At 43.3% G+C, this 22,108-nt stretch overlaps 3 protein-coding genes and 3 non-coding genes across 10 annotated transcripts in view; all 6 read left to right on the top strand.

The window, feature by feature from the left end:
• Positions 1-4,053: 4,053 nt before the first annotated feature.
• TRNAT-UGU (transfer RNA threonine (anticodon UGU)) lies at positions 4,054-4,126 on the top strand. The gene has a single exon. It is a non-coding gene; the product is annotated as a tRNA-Thr (tRNA).
• A 1,184-nt stretch (positions 4,127-5,310) lies between these two features.
• TRNAY-GUA (transfer RNA tyrosine (anticodon GUA)) lies at positions 5,311-5,401 on the top strand. Its single transcript is given in 2 exon segments — positions 5,311-5,347; positions 5,366-5,401. It is a non-coding gene; the product is annotated as a tRNA-Tyr (tRNA).
• A 1,112-nt stretch (positions 5,402-6,513) lies between these two features.
• On the top strand, positions 6,514-6,585 carry TRNAP-UGG (transfer RNA proline (anticodon UGG)). The gene has a single exon. It is a non-coding gene; the product is annotated as a tRNA-Pro (tRNA).
• A 432-nt stretch (positions 6,586-7,017) lies between these two features.
• Positions 7,018-22,108, top strand: part of LOC131999586 (ribonuclease K3-like) — a 33,421-nt gene continuing 18,330 nt past the window's right edge. The window contains exon 1 of one of the 2 annotated variants that reach the window (XM_059372418.1): positions 7,018-7,106. The gene's annotated coding sequence lies outside the window, so the exon portion shown is untranslated. Of the gene's footprint in view, positions 7,180-22,108 lie in introns of both variants that reach the window. The other variant, XM_059372416.1, reaches the window with a different exon arrangement.
• RNASE4 (ribonuclease A family member 4) overlaps positions 7,021-22,108 on the top strand; it is a 19,119-nt gene continuing 4,031 nt past the window's right edge. Inside the window, exon 1 of one of the 4 annotated variants that reach the window (XM_059372423.1) lies at positions 7,021-7,106. The gene's annotated coding sequence lies outside the window, so the exon portion shown is untranslated. The other 3 variants (XM_059372420.1, XM_059372421.1, XM_059372419.1) reach the window with 3 other exon arrangements.
• Positions 18,511-19,616, top strand: ANG (angiogenin). The gene is given in 1 exon segment (XM_059371093.1): positions 18,511-19,616. A coding segment is annotated over 1 exon segment (438 nt). The 5' UTR covers positions 18,511-19,001; the 3' UTR covers positions 19,440-19,616.

Genomic DNA, 22,108 nt, shown 5'->3' with positions numbered 1-22,108 from the left:
CAAGCAACTACTAGGGCAGAATCCAAGCAAAAGATGGAATCTGATAGGTAAGGGAAGCACTGACTTTTGTAGCTCTGAAGACATTTGCTAATTACTGCAAAACTGAGCTATAGTTTTGGCAGACTCTGGATAGGAGAAATAAGAGGAACAGATGTCAAGACCCAGCACCTATCCAAAATGGAAAAGCAAGTAAGATGCTCTCCGCAAATATTAAGTTTAATATTAACATTAATATTAAAGAGCTATTCCCATAAGGCAAGGATGAACAAGAAGTAAACCTACCTCTATCATCCCACTTACAATAACTGTAATGGAGCTCAGCAGAAGTCAGCTAAGCTTAGCAAGGAAAACTGGAAAGAATGAGCTTTCAACTTCTCCTGAGAAGCTTGGGTTTAACTTCATCTTGAAGGCTCAGGAAATGTCCAGCCAATAACTATTTTTAGGATCCTTTTGGGCTGATAGTGCTCCACCTGCCTGGGAGAAACAAAAGGTTTTATATTTATATTTATTTTTATATTTATAATAATATATTATTTTTTCAGGAAGTCGCCTTCATCTTGGCCTCAAAAATTCATTGCATATAATTTTGCCAAGACATTGAGCAGTGCACAAAGAGGACTAATTACACAAGGAAACACAGTGACATGAGTAAGAATCAACTAGAACAATAGATAGAATAATATTGGGATTATCAGTTATACATATTAAAATGAATATCATTAATGTGTTTAAAGAAATAGAAGAAAAGGTGGTAAACATCTGCAAGGAAGAGGAAATTCAACAATTTGACTTACCTGCTGGTAGGATTGTAAATGAGTATAGTTGCTATAGCAAACGGTATGGAGGAGCCTCAAAACAAAAACAAAACAAACAACAGAACCAGAACCACCATATGATCCAGCAATTCCACTTCTTGGAATATAGCCAAAGGAAACAAAAACACTAACTTAAAAAACACACCTGCATCATGGCAGCATTATTTACAATAGCCAAGATATGAAAACAAACTAAGTGTCTACTGACGAATGAATGGATAAAGAAGTTGTGGTATATAACTCTGGAATATACATATATATACATGGAACATACATATATATATGTATATAAGATGGGATATATGTGTGTGTGTATGTATATATATATATATATATATATATATAATGGGATATTATTTAGCAAAAAAATGAGAAAATCTTGCCATTTGGGACAACATGGATGGAACTTGAGGACGTTATGCTAAGTGCAATAAGTCAGACAGAGAAAGACAAGTACTGTATGATCTCATGTATATGTGGAATCTAAAAACAAAAACCAAAACCAAAAAAACCTCCCAAATCATAGAAGAACAGATCAGATTTGTGGTTAACAGGCAGGGTTTGGGAAAGGGTTTAGGAGAGATTGTCAATAGGTACAAACTACTTGTTACAAGATAAATAAGAACTTAAGTACAAGGATGTAATGGACAGCATGATGATTACAGTTAATGCTGCTGCATGATATACATGAAAATTTTTCAAAGGTTAAATCCTAAGAGTTCTCATCACAAGGAAAAGCTTTTTTCCTTCTTTCTTTGCTTTCTTTTTTTATTATATCTATATGAAATAGTGGATGCTAACTATAGCAGCAATCATTTCACAATATATGGAAGTCAAACCATTAGGCAGAACACCTTATTTTTTAAAAATATTTTATTTATTCATTTAACAAAGAGAGAGAGTGAGAGGGTGCTAGCGCACAAGCAGGGGGAGCGGCAGGCAGAGGAAGAAGCAGGCTCCCCGCTGAGCAGGGAGCCTATGTGGGGCTGGATCTCAGGACCCTGGGATCAGGACCCGAGCAGAAGACAGATGCTTAACCAACTGAGCCACCCAGGTGCCCCTAGGCTGTACACCTTAAACTTATACAGTGATGTATGTCAATTATGTCTCAATAAAACTGGAAAAAATATTGGCTTCATAGTTTTGAAAAAGAACCAGAACTTCTAGAATTGAAAATTACAGTTTATAATTACGTTGACTCAGTAGGTGGATTTAACAGCTGATTAAACACAGCTGTAACAAGCATTAGTGGATTAAGAATATGTTATTCAGAATGCAACATGGAGAGAAAAAGAAAATATGGATGAGAAGGTAAAAGAAATGAAGGACAAGGTATGAAGATGTAATTCCAATTTCAGAAATGGAGAATGAAAAATAGAGCAAAACAACATTTGAAAAGCTGACCAAGGATTTTCCAGATCTGAAGAAAGGTAATGATCTACAGACTTAAGAAATCCCATATCTCACCACTGAAAAAATATGTGATTTCCCTATGGTATCATTCACTCCTGCTTTATACATTTAAATTGAAATCTTATCCTGGATGAATCTAACTGGTGGAACCTAGATCACATGCCCACTCCACATGCTGGGAAAGCAGTTTTTCTAGGGCAGACTTACTAATAATATGTGAAATTATCAGATGTAAGTAAAAGTTAAAAAAAATACTGAACGTCCACTCATAGGACAAATGCCTGCAACAGATCTATTCAGCTCATGTTCAGGCCTCACCAGTTTTCTTTTTGTACTTTCTTCCTTCAAGAGCCCATAACTCTTAGAGCCTATAACTCAAAGGATACCTTATGTAATTTGATCTAAACATGACCTATTGATCTATGGACTTCTAGACATAAGAGTATTCTAGCAATTGTACAATTTCCCTAAACTCCCCCAATCTCACTTCAAATTCATCCTACCTAAATCCTTGCACACCATCCCCTGCCCTTTCTAGGTACCCTTCTCTTTAAACTTTTTTTTTCCTGCAACATCATCTTGCTTTATCAAGGTATAATATTTGAAAGTCCTGCCTCTTTCATCTTTATTATCTCTTAGTTTTTATTCATATCTAACTTCAGCTGAATCTGTCTTCCTTCTATCTCCCTCATTCTTTCCTTCTTTTCCAGTTCCATTACGGTCAATCTCTTTTGGTTTTATGTTTGAGCGTCTGCACCATGGCCAGTCTCTGATGGATCTCTGACTCTGGTTTTTCTTCCCTTCAATTCATTCTGCATACCCATGCCTTGTTAGTTTCCATTTTCCATATTTTTTTTTTAGTTCAAATTCAATTAGCCAACATATAGTACAACATTAGTTTCTGACATAGTGTTCAGTGTCCATTTTCGATTTTTAAAAGGGTGTAACTTCATTCCACAAATCTCTCAGTCTCCTACTAACCTGACTTCTTCCGTTTCCGTTACTTCCAGGAGGGCAGATATCTGCCCCAGGCAGTGTACGGCCTTGGTTCCTTAAAAGCCTCGGTTTTTCTTTCAGACTTTGCTCAGACATTTTCTTCTACCAGAGGCCACTCCTTGCCAAACTGCCTATTAACCTCTCAAGTGCAGCTCAAATCCCACTCCCACCTGAAGATTTGAAGAGTGATGGCTCACCCTGCAAATCTGCGAAGCTTGGCACTGTCCACCACCCGCTCACAGCTGGCACAGCTACTTTTCACTATTCTCTTTCATAAAAACTAAATTTCTCTTATTCCATAAGACTGTGACAGGGACTTCAAGTTAAAGACCGTATCTGATGCCTTGTTCCTAGTGCACAGCCCAGCACAGATTTGGGAGTTCCGTGTTTGTTGCATGAAGAAATGAATTAAATAACGAACCAACAAATGCTTGCTCTGGCGCAGAGGCTCGAGCTGTACGGAAGGTCCATACACAGAAAGAACTTGAAGAAGGAGGTTGAAAGTTGGTGGGAAGGCCGAGAGATCTGTGGTCGTCAACTTCCTCTACTTCGCGTTTCCTCTCCCTGGCGAGGGGAGGTCTGAGGTGGACTCCGGGTTGTAATGTGTAGGTTTAGGCAGATTTCTCCGATCTTTAAAATAGTGGTGTCTGTTATCACTGGCCCTCATATTGCGTTATCCCTAGCAAGGGCGTGCAGACCAAATTCCAAGAGTAAATAGATTGAAACAAAATCCAAATTTTGTCCACTTCCTACATTTAATTTCCCTAACAAAGGCCCAGCATTAAAAAACGTTCCTTTTCAAAGAAAGAAGCAAACAAATCGCTCACGAGGCCCTATAGCTCAGGGGTTAGAGCACTGGTCTTGTAAACCAGGGGTCGCGAGTTCAAATCTCGCTGGGGCCTTAACCCTTATTTCTTACTCTTTTAAATAAGACTTCCCGCCCTCCCCTCCGGTAATTTTAACCCTTGCGGAAATTCGGTTCGTGTGTCTTCTCGCCACGGTCCCACTACCTGAATAAACCAAGCTTAAGAGATCCGTTTCCTCTTACGCGCTACTGCGCAAGTGCGGGTCTGCCGCCTGGAATGCGGCGGAGTCCATTAGAAGCTGCAAGAAGCGCTCCCTGCGTCCGCGGACGCCGGGGCTGTGCTGACCCGCCGCGAGAGCCCTTCCGGAGGACGGCCGGAGCCCGAGAAGGGCTGAGGGCGGTGGGGGCGGTGGCACGGGGGTGGGGGTAGACCATGGGAGTCCGGCCCAGTGCCCCGCTCAGCACAGGCTTTGAACCCTGAACAAGCTCCCCTCCCGAAAGGGAGGAGGCGTTCGGGAGGAGTAGGCTGTTCCGCAAGGTTTCCTGTGACCGCGAGTTTTCCAACACTTGACTACCCCAGCGGGAAAACGAAGGCCGAGACTTGGGTCACTAAGTTTGTTATCGGCTCAGAGGAATTGCGGCTTCCTCTTTGAAACACCTTAAGATATTTTCTCCAGAAGTCCTTTCTCGCGGAAACACTTATGTGCTATGTGCTATGCTCCACATCCTCTTTCTCCCCGAGTCTGTGGACGTATTCACGGAAGAGTTGCGCCTCGCCTGTGCAGAAGCGGTTGGATTCCGAGGCGAGCACAGGAAGTGAGGAAAAGCGAAGAGGCGCGAGCCAGACCCGGGAGGCCCGCCCTCTCCGCCTGGCGCCGAGCTGCGCGGGCGGAGCTGCGTGTCCCACCGCCGCACTCCCTAGTTCTTCCCGGCCGTTGGCTGCTTCCACGCCGCACACATCACGGCGGGAGGTCTCGGGCTGCGCGCTCACGGCAGCCAACCGCCCCCGGGCGAGCAGATGCCCCCAGCCCTGGGCGGCCTCGTGATGTACCGGGTCTGGGGGTGCCTGTGAGGAGCCCACGGGTTGTCCTGCTTTGGAAGCCCCTCCGTGCGGTCGGGGAATCCGGCTCTAGAAGGGTTGTCCCCAGAAATGCGGGCGGGGCTTTCTCAGAGGCTGGCTTTGTGACCCTGCGATGTCCACGCCTCCGTAGATTGTTTCTCCCGCGCGCCTATTTGTAGGTGTCCTGAATAGGTGACTCTAGAGAGGAAAAACTCGTATCCCCTTCGATAGCTCAGCTGGTAGAGCGGAGGACTGTAGCGCGCTTTCTGTGTGGCCATCCTTAGGTCGCTGGTTCGATTCCGGCTCGAAGGAGGAGCTGCAGTTTTGGGGTTTGCAGTCGACTACCACTTGTTTCCTGTGGGGCATTTTGTCTTCTGGAATCGACTTCTCCAGACCTTATTCCTGTCCCCAAGAGAAAGTTTGAGCTCTCCAAGCATATGTGAACAAATGGATCCCTTTGGGCAGTTTCTTAGTGAGGTGGCGAGTGTGAGCCAACTCTGTCAGCCAGCTGGGAGAATTTTGAGTTAACGTCCCCTCACATGATTCTTTTGGCTTCTAGTTGATCCACTCGTTGATACAGAACATTATATATAAACGCTGTGTGCGCTGTCTGCGTGGTGCGCCCGGAGCGACTCCACCTTGAGGAAGAAACCGCTTGGACTGGGACCCCCGACCCGAGAGTCTGCCCCCTTCCATACACACAGCCATTCAGGGGGAGGTCCTTACAAGGCAGCTTTAGTTTATCTTTTTATACATATCTGTAGTTCTACAAAAAAGATTTTGGGCCAGAACAGGAAGGGCCAACAGGATCTGACGCGAATTTGGCTGAGACGAAGAATTCCAGACCGAGGGAACAAGTGAAACAAAGGTGGGAGATGGAACCCTTGATTCTCCTTCAGGGCCTGGACCATCCGAACACACGCCAGACTGGCGCACCTCCCACCAACTCGGGCTCCTGGGATTTTGATGCCCACCATTTCCCGCCTAGGATGTTAGGCTCGTTCGACGTGGTAGCAGACTGACACGCTTCCCGCGCGTCCAGCCTGAGGCTCAGGACCCTCCAGGCTCGCAAGCGAGCTCCGCTCGGGTCCTCGGACTCCCGCCGCGCGCCCGCCGCGCTCGAGCTCGCGCCCAGAGCCGTCCGGCCGTGCTAGGTGGAGCTCACCCACGCGGCGCGAGGTCTGGAAACTGACCCTCCTCACCCCATCCGGCCCCTGGAGGGGTCCAGGATGTGGATCGGGGAGAATAAGCGAGGCTAGGGCCGAGCCAGACTTCAAAGGAGTGAGACTTCATGAAAATGAGAGACAACGAAGCAAGGCCAAATGTAAATGTCACAATGCAGGACGAAGCTCGGAAACAGCCTGGCGGCCAACTGCACACTAGAAAGTACTGTTCAGAGGAAATAAAGCCGCCTTTGTCGCATCGGCTCGTTGGTCTAGGGGTATGATTCTCGCTTTGGGTGCGAGAGGTCCCGGGTTCAAATCCCGGACGAGCCCTAGCTTTTTTTTTTTTTTTTTTTTTCTCCTGCCCTCGAAACTATGCAAAAGTTCAGATCTCTACAAACTTCCTCGCTTTCCGACTGTTCTGCACAAGAGGTGCGCTGAACCAACGAATGCCAGAGAGGGCTGACGAGCTGTGCAGGGAGAAACCGCCTGGTCTCCTGGACTGACCGCCAGCTGACACCTCGGAGGGACCGCCTCGCTCCCAGGAGCAGGGATTGGTGTCCCCAGGCCCGTTGTCCCCGGAGGTGCGTGGGGCTCGGGTCTGCAGGCCCTCTCCTTTCCCAGGCAGGGCCCGCCCGCCGCGCCCACTGCAGAGGCGGGTCTAGGCGGGAGGGGCGTCCGGGGAGAAACAGGGCGCGGTCCCAACTGCACCGAGGTTCCCGCGTCGCCTTCCTCTCCCTGCTGCGTGCCCCGTCCGTTCGTGTACACACACATATGCCGACCCCACCCAGGATCCAAAGCAAGATTTAAAAGGAAGTCTTTGCGTCTTCTACCTGCTCCCTATCATCCTACAGGTAGGGGAAGAAGCCGTGAGAAAAACTTCTTTCCGCTGTCCTGCGCGTTTCTGCAGCCCCGTTCCAGGCCGAGGTGGGTTCACATCCTGCTCTCTTTCCTCCTCCTCAGTAGTTTTACCAAGAGCGTTTTGGCCCGAGGAGCCCCTTCTTAGCAGAGACAGTGTGGGACTCCTCGGGGAGACGTTTGCAGAACCGCGTTGGAGCCGCTCAGGAGTACGAAGGAAGGTCCAAAGTCTTGTTCTTTTATGAGTTAGCGACTCTACATTTCTACCCTGAGATTTACTTCCCGCAGCCGAGCAGAGACATTCTAGGCGCTAGACTTTCCCGAAGCAAAGACGGCTTCGGGAAAGTCTAGCGCCTAGAATGTAGGTTCAGAAGAGGGCGCAGAATTGGCGAACGGGGTGGAGGCCCAGGAAGGCCTGCACTTGCCCAAACCTAAGGATTCTTTACTTGGTACCCAGGTGGATCGCCAGATTTAGGCCTTGTCCAGTTTTTGCCAGCATAACTGCCTTGTGGAGCTTGCGTTTTTGTTTTCTGGTGACTCACTTCTCTCTCTCCACCCGCAGCCAATGTTGCAAAATTGCAGGATTCACTGCCAACAGGCTCTTCTTTAAGCTTTCTTACTAAAGTGTTGGGATCCTCAGTCTTTTTACTCTGAGACAGCGTGTCATATGGTAACACATGAGCAAAAGAGAACATCTTTATTCAAGAAGGACAGTAAAAACAATTTCAGCATCATTCTGGGGACTAGGGAAATCTCAAATGAGGCAAGACCCTCCCTTTGTGTCCCTAACCTTATAATCAAGTCATAAATATAATCACTAGAAACTCAAGTGGTATTATTATCTGAACAGCACTGGCCAACTTCCCAGAAGCAGTCTTAGGTATTCAAAGAACTACTAACAACACAGTTACTAACTGCAGAAGGATAATTTTGTTACACACACTTTATTTTAAGCAACTCTTTTTACAGATAAAATATTATTGAAATTCATGGAATATTCAGTAGGTTTTCCTCAAACAGCAGCTTTCGGTGGCATCTTTAAAATTAGCTTTATTTTTCTAGAAATTGCTAGTGTGGACTATGAAACCTCTGTGGTGCATTAGAAAGCTTCTAGTCCCTGGAACACCAGATGTTCCTGGTGCAGTACATGTTTTCTTTCTCTGTACCTCAGTATCCTCATCTGTTCTATGAGGCCTTGAGAGATAGTCCTCCAGGTCTCCCTCTTTCTTATTCTATGACTTCTTGGGGTGGCAGGGTGGTAGTAAGATGGTACTTATAGGAAAGAAGGTACTCTATTAATGTGGACAAGAGCTATGTAGTTTGGCAGAACAGATGGGGAAACCATTCCAGGAAAAGAAGAATGGCTCTGGCTATTGGTGCAAGAGCAGATGTCAGGTTACAATCAGGCAAAGGTAAGAGATTTGTCAAGTTATTGTTGGAAGCATTTGCCCATGTGATTCAGAAATTAAAGTAGATGGCTAAGAAAGTGGACCGAAGCAGGCCAATGAAACCCCTCATTAAAAGTTTTCATTTAGGGGTGCCTGGGTGGCTCAGTGGGTTAAACCTCTGCCTTTGGCTCAGGTCATGATCTCTGGGTCCTGGGATTGAGCCCCACATAGGGCTCCCTGCTCAGCTGGGAGTCTGCTTCCCCCACTCTCTCTGCCTGCCTCTCTGCCTACTTGTGATCTTTCTCTCTCTCTCTCTCTCTGTGTGTCGAATAAATAAAAAAATCTTTTAAAAAAAGTTTTCATTTAATCTGAATTTAAGTGAAGAGCAATTTCTGTTAACAGTTATTCTCAGCAGAACACCTTGATATCTGGGAAAGAGAATGGGCACAAAGCTCAGTTTGTTGAAAAGTGAATGTGTAACTTCTGTTTTTGTTTGAAAACACACAGGCATGTCAACAAGACTTTGGCCCATTCTCCCTTAGTCATAGTGTCTCCCACTCCTGGAGATGTTATCCTTCTTTTCATTGGATCTTCATCCTCTTTTAACCATTAGTTCTGTTAGTAAATTAATTTCATGCTTATAAACCTAAAAAAAATGTTAGAGTTCAAAAAAATGAAAAGATTAGTCACTTCTCTCCATCACCTAATTTTATAATTTGTCTTAAGGACAGAATTAAACATATGTACTCTGTATAAAGGGTAAAGGACACCAGCACTTGAGTCCTTAGAAGAAGAACCCTGGGTTGCCTGTGTCTATGTGCAAGATGTGAAGAAGAGACACAGGAAAATTTTCAGGAAAAGGGTGATGACTTTTAAGTTGAAGCTGTCAAAACATTAAAAAAAATATATGATTGGGCTTTTTTCAATTGACAATTGCTTTACACCTATTAAAATTACTGAAGATTATATATATATATATATATATATATATATATATACTCCTTGTTTTAGGTAGTTTGCAATACAAATGAATAAGCACTTAGAGGCATTTTAATGAAATAGTCAAACTTTTTTTCTCCAAACCTTTATTTTCTGTTTCATCAAAACCTCATTGTGCCAAGATGAAAAAAAAAAAAGAAAAAAAAAAAGAAAGAAAAACAATTAACCACTCACCATTCACCATTCACCTAACTGGTTTTTTGTTTTTTTGCATGGGGGAGGCTGTGAATTCTCCCCAAGTTTTCAAGTGAAATCCCAGAGGCCAGAAAGTGACCTGGCTGTGTTCAGACACTAGAGGCTGCTCCCCAGCACCACAGCATAAAGCTAACATCAGAAGGTGATCTGTTTGTGTGAGTTGGTGTTTGAATTGGTGTTTCAAGCCATGGGACTGTGTGTGTGTGTGTGAGTGTGTGTATGGGCGTGTGATGCTGGAATGGAGTACCTTATCTCTGCCTTCAGGTGATTTACCAGAGATTTACTCAAGCCTGTTGCTCAAGTCATCTTGATCCCCACAGACTTTGGGAGTGAGCAGCTTCTTCTGTAGTCTGGGATTGCTGAGGTCTTAAGGGTGTTGTATGGGCCTGGCAGTGTCTTCCCCACCAAACTACAGGCTTGTATCTCTTTAGAATTCAGTTCTTCAGCCTCTTTTAAAAAAGTGATACATGATTAATTTAAAATAGGTACCACTCAAATAGTTAGGGTTTGCCCACAAAAGGAAAGTCCGCATTCGGGTGCTCTGTTAGATACCAGTAGAGGCCCCACTCAGCGAGCCCCACGTCTTGTTGAATAATCTCTCTGTACCTAAAGGACTTTGAACTTTGGTGTTTGGCAGAACAATTGTATGGGCAGAGACACCTGTCCTTTCCTTTCCAGAGACTTCAGTAACTCTGAGGCACCAGGTACTGAGGGAGAGGTAGTTTGTGGCTGTGTGCTTGGTCCTTTTTTCACTTCCTCAGACTTTTTTCCTTTTAGCTCAGAATTTGGGTGGAGATGTAGGAAAAAGGGAAGAGGGCAGGGGAAAAAGGCGAAGCAAGGCAGAACTGTGCCTTACCACAGCTGAAAAGCCACTGAGGTTTGTCTTTTCCAGCTTTGCCATGCTGTCTACTTTTCCTCCTCCTCAAATCCTCAAGCCACTTCAGCTACCAAAATCTATTCATTTTTAAAGATTTTAATTATGTGAGAGAGAGAGTGAGAGTATGTCAGTAGGGAGCGGCAGAAGCGGACTTCCCACCAAGCAGGGAGCCTTATGTGGGGGTTGATCCCAGGACCCCTGGATCGTGACTTGAGCCAAGGCAGACCCTTAACCAACTGAGCTCCCAGGCACCCCCTCCAAAAACCATTCTTAGGACAGCCTCTACAGCTCATGCACAAGCATGTGTGAATCACAGCCTGTTTAAGGAGTTAATCCTCCTATAGATTTTTACATTAGAATAGGGACCAATACCTAAGAAATGAAGGTCAGGTTTTACCACTAATGCCAGAAGCAGAGTTTTCCTGGGAACCTTGGAAGCCTTCCAGTTCTACCTGGGAATTAGGCCTACCTTGTTTGCTAACTATTGCGAAACCCAATTGTGCCTGCAAGTCTTAACAGAAGCCAGGAGCATCTGTATGGTTGGGATCTCCAAAGTGAGACCAGATGGCACATTTATAGAAGCACTGAGGGCTAACAAGAAGAACTTGGGGCCTAGGAGTGAGCCACTTTTTGAGATACTAAGAATGCAGAAGTGAGTGACGTAATTATTCTTCTCTCTAAGGGTTCCATCTAGTGGAGATTCAAGAAGATTAATTAATCATCAAAAGATGATGGCTAATGGCCCGTTTGCCAACCTAAAGTAAAGCCAGATCCATCCCACCCATGCTGTAAGATCTCCAGATCAGCTCACATTCTTCTCTGAGCATTCCTGAAGTTCCCAGGGGGTGTAAACATATTTGCAAACTAGCCCCTTTAACCCAAACAGAGAGGCTGCCATTTACTTCTTTTTGCTCTACCTCCCTGGGTGAGGTCTGTCTCTGCACCTGGCCTGTGCTGCTAAAAATGTCTGAAGGTGCCAACACGCAGTGTCCTCTTCCTTTTTGATAGAGCAAATGGTCTGACCTGTTGTTCTAGCTCTTGTCCAGACGTGCCTCAATCTGCAAAGGGATCCTCACCGTGGGGAAGGTGCTTTACCTCCCGCCCCATTCCCATACCACCTCTGGTCAACCGTAGAGTGAGCTCCTTCACACTAACTTGCTGTATGCTTTCTGAACCGTATAGAGATTTAGTGAAACAACCTTGATTTTTATGAAAGCTGTTACTGCGTAGTGCCCTCCTTCCTCTAGGCCCCAGGAGGCGGGGCACACTGTAGTCCTTGCCTGACACTGCTCTATAGCCTTGGCATCATTCTCCCTCCTCTCATCATGTCCTTCTCTATGGATGAATCCTTTCCCGGGACATCACAGACTCTTACACAGATAGGCTTCACTCGGGCTGACTCACCAGCTTTTCACACACACACCAAGGCAGAAGTCTAGAAGCAATGCAGCATAAGCTGTCAGCTTGGGACTGTGGCTCCGTGCTTGCCTCAGCCTGGTGTGTACTGGGTACAGAGAATCCTCCAAGGAAGATGTGGGCCCCTTCTCCTGGGATGGGTTGGGATTGAGGAGAGCCTGTCAGACTCAGAGGCGGTGTTGCTCATGCCGAGTCTGGAAAGATGAGTAGATCCTCTCCCTGAAGACAAGGAGTTTGAAGTCCAACTGGACTATCCTTCTGTTGTTTGAACTGGCAGTTTCTTTCATGAGAAAAACTGACTTCCGTAACACCTACCTCACACAGTCCTGGTGATGGTTAAATATTATCAAGTGTGTGAGAGTTTCTTTAAATGAAAGGCAATGACTATTATTATGATTATAATTATTAGGATGATTTTAAGTCCAGTTATTTTATTGGCAGGATGCCAGTCTGGATTGATACCTCAGAGACAGGCAGACTGAAAACTTGAAGGTGGATGGATGGCTACCGAGGGTTGAGGATTTTTAAAAAAAAATAGCACTCTTGGAGATTCAGCAGCAGTGGAGGTGGTTACTGAGGGTCTGTGAAAGAGTTGGCATCCTGCACTGCCTGATATTTGAAACCGTAGGATCCTTATAAAGTGACCCCAGTAAACTTTGACCCAGTTGGCTTGTTTCTATTCGAGCGACAGATTCACTTAGTGAGTAGATGCAATACCAGGGTTGCACTGATGGTGGAGATAACCAATTTTACATCTGTGTTACAAGGAACAGAAGTTTGAGTGCTGAGGATTAATTTCTTGTGAACAGGTAAGGATGAAAGAAAGGAGAAGCCCTTGAAATAAGTCAAGGAAACTTCTGGGGGCTAGTGGCTGGAAGGTTGAGGGCAGGGGCAGGGTAGTAAGAGCTGTCACATAACCTTCTCTAGGAATGCTTTCCTGGTTCTGTGCAATCTATGGAAGAGTCTACTTAGCATCTTTTTGTGAAACCAAATTATGTGGGTAAAAAGAGAGGACAGTGGGACAACATCCTACTGGGAGGCCACATCTTACTCTGCAGGCTTCCTCCAACACAGTTCTTAGAGATGGCCCATAAGATCAGAAACAATATCTTCTGGATCCAATCACTGCATGTTCTTGTCATGGGTAGGAGTCGGAACCACAGACATCAGAAAAAAGCAACTGTGGGACAAAAGACCGTGTTTATCAAAGTTGGCCTCCCAGAACAAATCTCTAATTTATGTGGGTTAATGTTCGACCCAGTCATGCCCAGGGAAAGGTGAATGACTCTGTTTGTTTGTCCAAGCGCAGTGTCCTTGGTTTTCATGTCTCTGCCAGCATCGGGGATCTTTAGACCTAGTCTTCCCTCCCCGTTTGTCTGATCACTATATAATCAGAACCTAGAGGGACCTCCAGGTCCATACAGCTGGAACCCATCTCCAGGAACCAATAGCTGGAACCCATCTTCAGTTGGAAGGAAAATTCTAGACTTCTGTAAGACTCTTCCTCCTGGGTAACCTATTTCTCTATTTGTTGATATATGTATACTATTTCTAGACATCCATCCATTTCAAAAAAACCATTTTTTCCCTTTTAAAAACTCTTGGCCCAAGTTCATGAATTAAGAAAGAAACAAATTAGATTCTAAAGTTTAAAATGCAAACAGATTTCTTCTGGAATAGCCTAAACGTGGATAAAGGGAAATTAGTAAGACTGGGAGCAAGTGGTGATTTGGGAGGGATTCCTAAATTGTGGTAAAGTCCCCAAAGATCTAGGAAAAGCATCTGCTGGAAGGTTATCTGGAGCTCCCTGCCCTGACATTTTATGTGACTTAGCAAGGAAAGAAACAGAGAATATACTTTTAGCTCTGTTTTCTTGTAAACCTTCCCACTAATTTCTTTCCTTAAAGTTTTGGTTGCTCTTTGAAAACACAATGGAACAACAAATGCCAAGGTTAAAAAAAAAAAAGGTATACTGTCAGTTTGAAGAGAAGAAAGAAGGAAGGAGATAGAGGAATATGCATTGGGTGGTAAGCTTTCAGTTTGGATAATATTGCCCTAGAACATATAAAAGCGTGAGGCTATGTTAATGGAAGTTGTATTCATAGTCATAATCATAAATTATCAAGTTAACTCCCTGGTGTATAAAGTTTGATAGATCTTTTGAATACAAAACATTGTCTAAGGGGAGAGAAAGAGTATTTTACTTTTTGTGAAGACTAAGGGACTGGTTTGAGACAGAAGGTGAAGTTCGTCTAAAAAACAAGTTGTGGGACAAATTCCAGCGATGAAAATCTGACAGTTATGTGCTTAGGTCTAGAAAGGTATGTGTGAATGAATTTGGCCACCAGATGAGAGGCTCTGCACACTTGGCCTAGGCAGATTCACTTCTGCACCCCATATAATGTCTTACGTGTTTTCTCCCAATTCCGTTTCAGCTCCCATTTTTGGGAAATTTCGTATGGAATATATAAGTGAGGAAGTTATGGGTGGCAGAGCAGATGTTGTTACTGGTAACCCTAGTGTATACTTGCTGGGATTTGGTCTCTGAATGTCTTAGGAAATTAAGATTATAATAAGCCTGGACGAACCTTAGCTGAATTACTACAGAACGAATGTGCAAATTCTGCAAATCAGAAACAAAGATATTCTTTAACCTCTAAGACTGAGATGTGAGGACCTTCAACCTCCAATAAGCAAATGCTTTTTTAGGATATGAAGAGCCTATGTAGTGTCGGTCCAGTGTCTTAACTAGAGGTGGTCTGTGGGCTTGGCTTACCTGCTGAGCCTTAAAGAATGATGCTCCTCAGTCAATCTATTAGCTATTTCTTCTGGCTGGTGCCTTTTGCCACCAAACTAAACTTACACAAGTAACTTACTTGTCTCTCAATTCAAGTGGAAGAAAAGGAAAGGAAAGGAAAAGGCTTCTATACTTAATGAGAACTACGGAATTTCAGGCCGTAACTGATAGCAACTCTCTTTTTACAGATGAACAAATTTAGGTCTGGAGGGGAAAATGAAGTCAGTCATTAAAAACATAATTATAGAGGACCTACCATGAGGCAGGCACTATGATTCAAAGTTGACTAATATGGGCTCTGTCCTCCTACTGATTACACACCAGTAGGAAACACCGACAAGTAAACAGGTCACTATTTGCCCAAGACCACATAGATAATTGTGGAAATGGCACCTATGAAAGCTGACAACAGGTAAATCTTTATTTGATTATATCCTTGTGGAGAGATCAGCTTTGTGATTTTTGCTTTGACACTTATATTTAGTGAAGTGTCCTTCATCTTAATATCTAAAGCATAGAGTGTTTGGACAGAGACTCTAGGTAGACCTGTGGGCTCACACTCCCTTCTGTGAGCAGCAGTATCCCCACAACCTGAGTGGCACATCTACAAGGACCCAAGGTCTCTTCTGCAGCCTTGAATGGTTGGGAACATCCCTATCCACCACTGCCACCTAGGGACTCTCTGGGGGACTACCAGTTCTGGTTCTATTTCCTGATTTTTTTTTTTTAAACCCTGGGACTCTGACTCTGCAAGAGATGTGCGACTGTGTGAACTCTTTTAAGGTGCCTAGGATCTTGATATCCTGTAATTCTACAGTTACCTTTGACTTTAGAAGGCAATATTTGCTGTGAAGTGTGTAAGCCTGGCGATTCACCCCTGGGGCTAATAATACATTATATGTTTATTAAAAAAAAAAAGGCAATATTTGTCAATTGCTCAGCAAGAAACTCAGTTGATTCCAAATCAATAAAACTTTGATGAGGTCTTCCAAAAAACTAAAAAAAGAGAACACACCCAGGAGACTGGAAAGCACAATATAAATGTAAAGAGCTTGGCAGCAGGGTAGCTGAGCAGCTGTGTTGGAGCAGCAGCCCTGTAGGAATACTTGTTAGTCTTTTAGGGGTGACTTTCCCCCCGTTGTATACCACTTTCTTGCTAAGTGCAATTTCACTTGATTCTGTTGCAAATGATACGCTAAGTGCTTAATGGAAAACTTTCCAGCTGCTACTTACATCAGTGTTGTGGAATAGTCAAAAGATTTTTTAGGAGTGTACCAAATTTGTTTATAGTTATTATGAAACAGACAAGGCAAATCAATGCCAAATGTTGATAAGAGAGTTCACTTTGTTTACTATTGTCACATGTCTTTCCATGTAACCAGCAAAATCCCAGACTCCCTTGTTTTTCTGGATGCACAGTCATACTCCCAGTACTGTTTAGCAACCCTACAGGTCTAGTGCTAGAACCTATGGCCTCTGTGAGGGCTATAAAATTATTTGATATGGGCACCTGGGTGGCTCAGTTGGTTGAGCGACAGCCTTCAGCTCAGGTCATAATCCTGGAGTCGGGGGATCCAGCCCCACAGCAGGCTCTCTGCTCAACAGGGGGTCTGCTTCTCCCTCTGACCTTCCTCCTCTCAATCTCTCTCTCTTTCAAATAAATTTAAAAAAAATCTTTAAAAAATTTTACTTAATATGAAAATCGTGGTTATGACTTTCACAAGAAAGCACAAAAGATTATTCTTTTTTAAAAAATATTTTATTTATTTATTTGAGAGAGAGATAGTATGAGAGGAGAGAGGTCTGTGGGAGAAGCGGACTCTCTGCTGAGCAGGGAGCCTGATGTGGGACTTGATGCCAGGACTTCAGGATGGTGACTTGAGCCAAAGGCAGTTGCTTAACCAACTGAGCCACCCAGGCGCCCAGGAAAGCACAAAATAAAGATTAATAATTTAATGTCCATGAAAATATACCATTTATTTTTAAATTTAGTTTTCATAGGAATTATATTACATTTAAGAATAATTTGAAGGTCAAATTTTTTTCCCTTGCAAGAATTTCTAAGTATGTGTGATGATTGCCAAAAAACACCCTACCCGGTCATAAATTAAATGAATTACTGACAATTTGAGAAACAAAATTATAAAAATCAATTCCCTCTTTTTTTTTTTTTTTTTTTTTTGAGAGGAAGAGAGGTGGATAGGGGCAGAGTGGAGAGAGAATCTTAAGCAGACTCCACACTGAGCATGCAGCTGAGGCAACATGGGGACTCAGTCTTACAACCCTGCGATCATAACCTAAGCCAAAATCAAGAGTCTGACGCTTAATTGACTGGGCCACCCAGGCACTCTATAAAATCGGTTTCAAATTTACAGTGAAAATAATTTTTATTGTTGAATGTGGTGGATATTCACATATATTTGATATAATGTATAGGAGTATGGTGATTTTTGTCATTACAGTTTAAGTATATGGACTGCCAAAGCAAGCGTGGACTATGGTGGTTTTTAAAAGCTCTGAATATTCTTTAAAATTTTCTCCAGAGAACTAGAAGTATAATCAGAAACTACCTGCTGCAAACACCAAGTATCTTTCAATTCCCAAATCTTCAAATTTCATAAGAAATAAGACCTTAATAGTTCATAAAAAATTGTTCTCTGTTTTATTATAATCTGTATTTGCTTAATTCCATTTTTAATTATCCATCATTGAGCTAAAATCATGCTCCAGGAAGAAGTACCATGTTTACCCTGTGGGTGTGTTTGAGTATCTGGCACACCACCCCTGGGATGTGGGAGTTCTAGAGTTTGAGACTGACAGCTCTTTCCTGAGAGATATGGCAGCAATCCTCTTCTCTTTCTTCTTCTTTTGAGAAAGATTTGAGAAATCATTGCAGCAAGTTGTAAAGCCTTTGACTTGATGAAAAGATCTAAGGAGAGGGGCCAGGCTGGCTCAGTTGGTAGAGCATGTGACTTTTGATCTCAGGGTTGTGAGTTTGAGCCCCATGTGTGTCCTAGAGTTTACTTAGAAAAAATAAAAAAAGGTCTAAGGAGTTGTTTTGGGGTTTGTTTTTGTTTTTACCACATGGAGACGTCATTTAACTGTGGTGTACAGTCTATATACATGTGCAGGGAAAATTAGGTAATATTCTTTGAGAATAATCCAAGGTGTTTTCAATGTAAGAGGCACCTAGGAATAAGCTTTTATTCTTCTTTTTCCAGTCCTTTGTAAGAGTTCACCCCAGAACCACTTGTAAGCTTTACATGGGTTCTTCCATGTTTCTCCCTGCTCTTTCTCAATGGTACATCATAATTGCACCTTTGGCCATGAAACGTCTACTTCTTGGGAAACTAGGGCTGCCTCCCTTCACCTGAGGATAAACTGCTCTCATATTCTCTCCTCACAGCCCGCCGACAAACTATCATGATTACCCAGAATCCTGTCTTCAACAGTCCTCTGATTGAACCTTCCCTGGGCTCAGGGTTGCCTAAAAGTCCCCCTTCTTCATAGCTCTCACCTCCTATCGTACTGTATCATCTCAGGAAATTGGAGCTCCCATCCCTTCTGCGTGGATGCTACATCCTCTTTTAGGGAGGCATTTGGTGTGTCTTGATGGTCTTTGTGTCCCAGGACCTAGCACAGTGGTCTGATACCTGCAAGGGCTTGTGTAAAATTTGTTACTATAGTAACTGATAAATGAGTGAAAGAGTGTGAGTGGGTTTTGTAATGCTACAATATGGTAAATCAATACTCACCAATTCTGAGGAATAGAAAAACATGGTTGGGACATGAAATTGTGTTCAGGAAAAAAAGATTTATTAATTTATTTATTTGTCAGAGAGAGAGAGAGAGCGCAAGCGAGCATGAGCAGGGGAGGGAGCGGCAGGCAGGGGAGGAGGGAGAAGCAGGTTCCCTGCTGAACAAGGAGCCCCTTGCAGGACCCTGGGATCATGACCTGAGCTGTAGGCAGACGCTTACTCCACTGAGCCACCCAGGCGCCTCTCAGGAAACTTTTTAAAATAGACTTTCCAAAGAAACAGATTGACGAAAAGTTTGAGATTAATGAGGAAGAGAAAAGAAAAGATGTAATTAGGTGACTGAAGATACTTGATTCATGTCAGAGAGCAAAGTCCCTGTACTTTTAGCCTGATCGGGCAATGCTCTTCTATACCCCTAGCACACCTCCTTTGGCCTTTGGCAGGACCCTTTACTGGAAGAGATGATGATGGGCCTGGGCTCCCTGTTGTTGGTCTACGTGCTGGGTCTGGGTCTGACCCCACCAGCCCTGGCTCAGGATGACCCTAGGTACAGAAGCTTCCTGACCAAGCACTATGATGCCAAACCATGGGGCCGGAATGACAAATACTGTGAAATCATGATGAAGAGAAGAGGCCTGACCACACCCTGCAAAGACACCAATACCTTTATTCATGACAACAAGAACAACATCAAAGCCATCTGTGGAAATATTGGAGAACCTTACTGAGAAGGTTTAAGACGAAGCAAGTCTCTTTTCCAGGTCACCACCTGCAGGCATAGGGGAGGGTCCCCTCGGCCTCCATGCCAGTATAGAGCTACCGCAGGGTTCAGACACATCATTGTTGGCTGTGAACATGGCTTACCTGTTCACTTTGATGAGTCCTTTTTCAGTCCGTAATCAGAGGCCACAGCTGGCTCTGCTCTCTTTTCCTTGCATTTCTCTCCACATCCCAGAATGGTGGTGGCAACATTCATGGTCAGGGGCCTAGAGAATGAGCTGCCTGGATCTCTTGTTTTCCAACATGATCTCTTTATTTTACAACATGTTCAATAAATAAAAATGTCTCTGAAATCAGTAAGGCTCAGAGCCTTGTCACTAATTATTGGCCTATTAATCTCATCCATTTTCTCCGTTCAACTGCTCCCAGAGAGGATTGGATAGAATAGAAATGCCCTTTTCATTATCAGTTCCTTATCAGTCAGTAAGGAGGTGGACTTTAGTCTTCTGTAAAGGTAAGGTGGTTAGATTCATTTTGCAGAGAGAACTAGGAAAACTCCAGGGCTTGTGGCAAATAACAGAAGGGGAAAATAGATAGGGGAAAATTATAAGCCAGTATTACTTTTACAAATGTTAAACCTTGAGAAGAACAGTTTAAGAGTAAATACCAATAGATTCATTCCACTTTCTTTCACACACGTGCTTGTACATGCACTCCTGCATGAATTCCAAAGCGCAGCTACCACTCATCTTAAGCAGGAGGTAATTTTTTGATGTTGATTTGAATGGAATGTTCCTAAGATATTTTCATGGCTATTTTATATAAGGATACAAAAGTGATTATTTTATTATTTATGTATTTATTCATTGTTACATTATTTTCTCCTTAATCTCCTACTTTATTGACCAATGTCTGGTAACTGTCCGAGATCATAGATTGCAAACATTATCCCTTATTCTTCCTCAACTAGACTTGATTTTCAAGTAAACATACGCTTAGGTTGATAATACTCTCTTTGTAAAATATACTAACCGATCCACAGATTAAGTGATTAACTTCCTGTTAACTTAATTTCTATCAACTGCTGCCTCAATATTTTATTTGGAAAGTAGTTAATAAATTACAGTTATAAGTCACAGTTTTGCTATTTTGTGAATATATAACTATTGTGGTTACCATATTCCCAATGGTGGCCTCTCCTGCTGCCCACATTGCCCTGAAGTAGGCCCAAAACCCTAGTTGCTCAATACTCAGGTTATAGACCAGTATCTAGATGCCACCCAGGAGAGCTAGGCCTTGCTGGAAATGTTCAGATTTTGGGAAGAAGTGATGGAGAAGTAGGTTACTGGTGTACCCTCAACCCATGAATCTGTCCACTTTGAGTTCTCTATTTCCAAACTGAAAACACTGTCTGTAGTTAGGAAGAAGAATTTTCCAAACCTCTCTTATTAGAAAAACTGTCTTACTATAAAATCTCAAAAACCCTTAAGGAATAAGTAAGGCTTAATTACTTAAAGTAAGTAAGTACGAGTTTTTGGTAGAATATTTGGATCCTTTCTCAGGTTCTCCAACCAGTACTATCTCCCTGATATGAAGCAAAGTGACTTCCATACAGATCATTGCCCCACTTAAGCTCATGATAGAGAAGGTCAAAGGCATGGACCCTTGTTACATTGATCACACCATATTTATGAAAACCGGTGTCTTCTCCAAACATCTGCTTACAGCATTGCCATTGCATGCTCTGCTCTAGTATTAGGACAAATGACTATTTCCTGGGAAATTGCATGGCAGTGGGGTAGAGGTGCTTCCTGACTTGTAGAGGAAGCTAGCAGCTATGGAGCGAATCCTAGTACTTTTTGCTCTGGGTCTCTTATTCTCTCATTTTCAAAAGCTCTTTAAAATGAAATATCAAGTTACAGGCAGGTCATTTTATCTGGGGTGAATCATTTGAGGAATTGAAGTGCTGGTCAGCTGTACTTTATTGACTTCGCAAGGAAAAGAGAAGAATAACCTCAAAAATGTCATGTCCTTCAAGGAATGGTGGCATTCTAGGAAGAAAATTCCATGCAGTTTAGAGAGGACAGATTTCTCTAGAGACGGAGCAGAAATTCTAGTAGTTCACCTTAAAAAGAGCCTTATAGGGGCACCTGAATGGCTCAGTGGGTTAAGCCTCTGTCTTCAGCTCAGGTCCTGAGATCAGGGTCCTGAGATCAGGGTCCTGGGATCCAACCGCATCAGGATCTCTGCTCAGCAGGGAGCCTGCTCCACCCCCTCCCTCACCCACTGCCTGCCTCTCTGCCTACTTGTGATCTCTGTCTGTCAAATAAATAAAATCTTAAAAAAAAAAAAAGCCTCATAGTTTCCTGGGAATAGAAGTACTCTACAACATAAAGGGGAGGGGATCCAAAATATATGCAATTTGCTGTAGTCATTCATTATTTTTATCAGATTGAAGGAAGCAAAGGAAATCAAGAAGAATGGAAATTGTGAAAAGATTTTGCCAACATTTACTAAACACTTATTATGGGCTAGACATTGTGATAAGCACATTACCGCGATTTTATCATTTATTCTTTATAATATCTCTGAGAGGTAGGGATTATGATTATGCTCATTTTACTTATGAGAAAATATGCTGAGAGTTTAAGTAATTTCCCCAAGGTCACACAGTTAATGTGGCAGAGCTAGGTTTTTGGGATCATGGTATCTGAATTAGTTCTTTTTTTTTTTTAAAGATTTTATTTATTTATTTGAGAGAGAGACAGTGAGAGAGAACATGAGAGGCGAGAAGGTCAGAGGGAGAAGCCGACTCCCCATGGAACTGGGAGCTTGATGCGGGACTCGA

This window comes from Mustela nigripes, chromosome 13 (genome assembly GCF_022355385.1).
Source record: "Mustela nigripes isolate SB6536 chromosome 13, MUSNIG.SB6536, whole genome shotgun sequence".
Lineage (NCBI taxonomy): Eukaryota > Metazoa > Chordata > Mammalia > Carnivora > Mustelidae > Mustela > Mustela nigripes.
The sequence above is the reverse complement of the archived record's forward strand: the minus strand, read 5'-3'. Positions and strand labels throughout refer to the sequence as shown.